This window comes from Scylla paramamosain, chromosome 1 (assembly GCF_035594125.1).
Source record: "Scylla paramamosain isolate STU-SP2022 chromosome 1, ASM3559412v1, whole genome shotgun sequence".
NCBI classification, from domain to species: domain Eukaryota; kingdom Metazoa; phylum Arthropoda; class Malacostraca; order Decapoda; family Portunidae; genus Scylla; species Scylla paramamosain.
The window spans coordinates 30,893,521-30,898,520 of NC_087151.1; the positions used below are offsets into that span (position 1 = coordinate 30,893,521).

General features: G+C 45.0%; 1 protein-coding gene across 1 annotated transcript in view; it reads left to right on the plus strand.

Moving 5' to 3' along the window:
- Positions 1–5,000, plus strand: part of LOC135103531 (paired mesoderm homeobox protein 2B-like) — a 110,148-nt gene that overhangs the window by 23,186 nt on the left and 81,962 nt on the right. Inside the window, exon 4 of the mRNA XM_064009939.1 lies at positions 103–177. Coding sequence (XP_063866009.1) covers positions 103–177 — 75 coding nt within the window. The remainder of the gene's footprint in view (positions 1–102; positions 178–5,000) is intronic.

Genomic DNA, 5,000 nt, shown 5'->3' on the forward strand with positions numbered 1-5,000 from the left:
TCTCTCTCTCTCTCTCTCTCTCTCTCTCTCTCTCTCTCTCTCTCTCTCTCTCTCTCTCTCTCTCTCTCTCTCTCTCTCTCATTTCGTCCCTTTCCCCTTCAGGAGACGCACTACCCAGACATCTACACTCGGGAGGAGATTGCCATGAAGATTGACCTGACGGAGGCGCGGGTGCAAGTGAGTACCCTTTGCCACCCTGCGTTGTGTTGTCTGTACCTCAGCGGGGCACACACACACACTGAGAGGACTCGGTGTGCTGCGCCCTCTCGGGTATGGTGGGTGGGTGGGAAGAGAGTGAAGGGAACAAAAGTACTCGTATGTGTTTCGTGGTTTATTTCTTGTTCTTCGTCTCGTCAGCATCACCAAATCATATTATAGTGTTTACAACTTCATCTGAGCAATTCTACACGATTATATTGAGTAAAATCAGCCAGATAATTGTGAAAAAAATATATATACATTCATGAGAACTCGTATAAATAATCTCTGCAACACTTGAAAATAATTCTCATGAGACCAAAAGATTTAAAAACAGGGCTTAAGAGTGAGACAAAAACGGAAAATATAATACATTTTTTTTTAAATGCATGAGAACAGTCTGGCTTATGGCAACAAAAAAGCTACATAAAAAAAAAGACCCACTGAATGCCCTAGTTCCGGAAGAGTATAGTCAAAAGGGTAATATAGCACCGTTATTCGATTTCTGTCCATTGGCTTGTATTTTGAAACACTTCCGCGCCGCACCTGCACTACTTTCAAAAGGCTCTAATTGAAGCTACACAGGTTTTTAAGGATGTTTTTTTATTGTTCTAGTGACAGATATACAAGATTTCTACGTTATTAAAAGGAGAAACACTCCGGAGAACCTGACTAATCATCTCTGTGGCCTTTGGATAGAGTTGTGATGAGAGAGCAAAGCATTTCTGAATACGGGACGATGACTGCGCTACACGTACACTGAATGACAACACAAATACCAGCGGCAGACAGGTTCGCGATAATCTACCCTAATATAGAGCAAGGGACGTGGGATTCGTAAAGGAAGTGAGGAATTGTCGTCAGCCAGCGTGCCAGAGTGTACTGTGCAGCGTGTGTTCTTGTTCCCATTGCGAGTTGTTGGCGTTCATTCATTTGGCAGTGTGTGTGTGTGTGTGTGTGTGTGTGTGTGTGTGTGTGTGTGTGTGTGTGTGTGCGGCCCTCCTCGCCCGCCCCGCTGAGCTGCTTCAGGCCTTTTGTTTATTCATTTATTCATTTACTTAAACATTACCTACGGGCGGGCGGGCGGACGGCCTGGCGGGTGGGCGGCTTTTCCCTGCTGGTGTACGCGTTCATCAGGGTACACACACACACACACACACACACACACACACACACACACACACACACACACACAGGATAGGACTACGTAGAAGTAACGGGTTCAAGTTTGATGCAGTTATACTCGTACTAGAAAAAAGAATATGAGAGAAACAGAGAGAGAGAGAGAGAGAGAGAGAGAGAGAGAGAGAGAGAGAGAGAGAGAGAGAGATTGGAGAGGTGGATGACTAGGATAGACTCCGCAATCAGGCTGCTAGTGTCATAAATAAAAAAAAAATTCTGAAAGATGAGATAAATGTATGGATGGGGATGATAGGTGGTAACATGAAGGTATGTTTTGTGTAGGGACTGCCACGTGTAAGATTACTGGCTTCTTGCTGTTTTCCTTTTTTTTTTTCCCCTTATATTTACATGCTCTCTCTCTCTCTCTCTCTCTCTCTCTCTCTCTCTCTCTCTCTCTCTCTCTCTCTCTCTCTCTCTCTCTCTCTCTCTCTCTCTCTCGTCGCAGCCACATCAAAGACTCAAACATTTAAAACACGTTTCTATGTAGCGTGTGTAGATTTACGAGTATTCAGTGCTTTCTTTTCCTCTCCTGGCATGGTGTCTGTTACTCACTCACTCACTCACTCACTCATTCACTCACCCGCTCACCAACAGAGCTCGAGGAGGGACAAGAAAACCGTGGCAGGAATAAAAAGGGAAAGAAAGAAATAGTCTCGGAAACAAATGTTGGTGAAAAAATGAATATACACGTATTGCAAGTGAAAGTTGGGGCCGCCGTTACTTGATCCTCCTCCTCCTCCTCCTCCTCCTCCTCCTCGCGCCGGGAGAGAAAAAGGGACGGGGAAATAGTTTGGAGTCCGGAACAAAAGCAAAAATAATTAAGGTCCCGCAAAAAAAAAAAAAAAAACAGTAACAACAATAACAAAAAAAGTGGAACAATATAGAAAAAAAATACTTTCCGCTCTGAAATGTTAGAAAAAAAGGATATGCCGCAAAAAAAGGAAAAAAAAATATTAATTTCAACCCAGTGGTGGTGGTGGTGGTAGTAGTGGTGAGGGTGGGGGGGTATAAGGGATAACATTGAAGGGGGGAGGGGAAGGGCGTGACTAAAACAATCACCTTCAGGTCACTAGTCATCGTGGGATATTCTCTCTCTCTCTCTCTCTCTCTCTCTCTCTCTCTCTCTCTCTCTCTCATAATAAATCATAATCAGAGAGAGAGAGAGAGAGAGAGAGAGAGAGAGAGAGAGAGAGAGAGAGAGAGAGAGAGAGAGAGAGAGAGAGAGAGAGAGAGAGAGAAAATGTATGCGCTGTCTTTGTGTGTGTGTGTGTGTGTGTGTGTGTGTGTGTGTGTGTGTGTGTGTGCGCGCGCGTGTGTGTGTGTGTTCATATGTGCGTGCGCGCCAGTTGTGGGGTCGCCTTAGGTCAGTGCGTAATGGCCCTTACCCACACCTGTTGCACCCCCTTCCCCCTTCCCTCCTCCCACGCACACTCCCCCTTCACATCACAGCCCACCACTGCTTTCTCCCCTCACATCCCTCCTCACCATCACTACATTCCACCTTCCCTTCCCTCATTAACTCCCTTCTATCCCAAGTCACTAGCAGCCTGATAGGGGCCAACAGGTCTGCTGGTATTTGTGCATTCTTTGTGTTGCTTTGTGATTAGTCTTTCCCTTTAGTATCCTCTAGTGAAGTATGGCTTTTCTTCTCTTTCTGTCTCTCTATTCTCGCTATTCTCTATTCGCGCCTTCATATTCCTGTAACTTTCTTTTATCTCTCTGGTTTTACTACCATAATTTATAACTTTTCTCTTTCATAATCTATAATTACTTTCTTGTTTCCTCCTCTCCCCTCTTTTTCCGCTCTTTTCCCCATTCCTTTTTCCTTACAGAATTACAACCTTTTTTCCTTCATTTGTTTTCTCATCATCTCCAAAACATCTCTCTTCTTCCTACAATATCCTAAAACTTCTCTCCCTTCCTTTGGCTTCCTCTTCCTTGCCGCTTTCACAACCTCACCTCACTTCGTTTGCACTTCCACAACTGAAACTTCATCCCTCCACTTCAACCTATGACTATTCTAACGTCTTTCTCTCACCTCCTTTACTCTCCGTTTTCTTCCTGCTTTCCACTGACACCACCTCATTTTACTGTATTTTGAAACTTTTTTCTTCTCTCTCTCACCAGCCTCTGATCATTATATCTCTCTTCTCGTTTCTTTGATTTTTCTCTACTAGTGCTTGTTTTATGTTCTTTAAACCTCCTTTTTTTTTTTATCTTTCCACATCTATGATCGGCCTATGACTAGTGATTATCTTCCTCTCGCCTTGTTAATCTTTCTTTACCTGTCCTTTATATTCACAAAATCTCCTTTCGTTTACCCTCCATTGATTACTGTTTTCAGTGGTTGCTATTCCTCTGCCTCTCGCTTTCTTACTCTTTCTCTTTACCTCTTCTTCAGATTGACAAAACCACCTTATTTCTTTACTTTATCTTCCACAGCCTTCAACTCTTCAACTTTTTTTTTCTCTTTACGACCTTTCCTTCACATTGACAGAACTACCTTCTTCCTTTCCTTTTTAATCTCCCACAGCCTTGAACTCTTCAACTTTCTTCCCTCTTCCCGCTTGCTCGGACACAAGACGGGCAGTTGGTAAGGGTCGCTAAAGGGTCGTGGAGGGGCGGGAGTGGCGGCTGGCATCCTCCCGTACACACTTCCCGCCTCTTCCCGCCCCTTCCCGCCCGCCGCCGCCGCCACGTGCCACGGGTGGGGGCGGCGCGTGGCGGGTGGTGGGAGGGATTTGTAGAACCGGAGGACTAATTTTATTACTTGTTTCCCTCCCGTCGCTGATCACGCCATTATCTGCGTCATTTATCAGGCCGACGATGGAGCGACGCGTGCCACCCCTGCCCGCTCCTCAGCCCGTCCGTCTGTCCTCCTGCCTGTCCGTCTGTGCGTTAGGCTCTCTGTCTGTCTATTCATTCCTCCTACCAGACTGTCTCTCTTGTATACTTACCTCTCTGTCAGTCTGCCGGTCCGTCTATGCGTGTAAGAGATTGTTTGCCTGTCTGTTCACTCTTAGCAGTCTGTCTGTACGTCTGTGTGTGTGTGTGTGTGTGTGTGTGTGTGTGTGTGTGTGTGTGTGTGTGTGTTAGTTTTTGTGTAGGTCTATTCACTCCTTCCAGCAGACTATATATTTGTTTCTCCCTCAATTTGTGCGTCTGTGTATTAGTCAGTTTGTCTGTCTGTCCGTTCATTCCCTCCAGCAGACGCTCTCCTGTACATTTACGTCTCCGTCAGTCTATTTGTCAGCTTCTCTGTTGGTATGTTCATCCTTCTGTCAGTCTGTGCGTCTTTTCGTTTGTCTGTTCATTATTCCGTTAGTTTGCCTCTCCATGTGTGTGTGTGTGTGTGTGTGTGTGTGTGAGAGGGAGAGAGAAAGAGAGAGAGAGAAGAAAACTGAGGAAAAGGAACAAGGAGAGGAAAGGAGGGAAATAAGACTAAGAGGAAATAAAGAAAAAGAATGGTGATATACTGCATTTAAAAAAAAAAAACCTTGGCGCAATTGATCTAAAACAAAAGCATATACTCATCTACTTAATCCTGCTAAACAACAAGTGAAGGAACAAGATACAAATAAAGCAAGGCTCCTCCCCACCCACCTCTCCTTCACACAGTT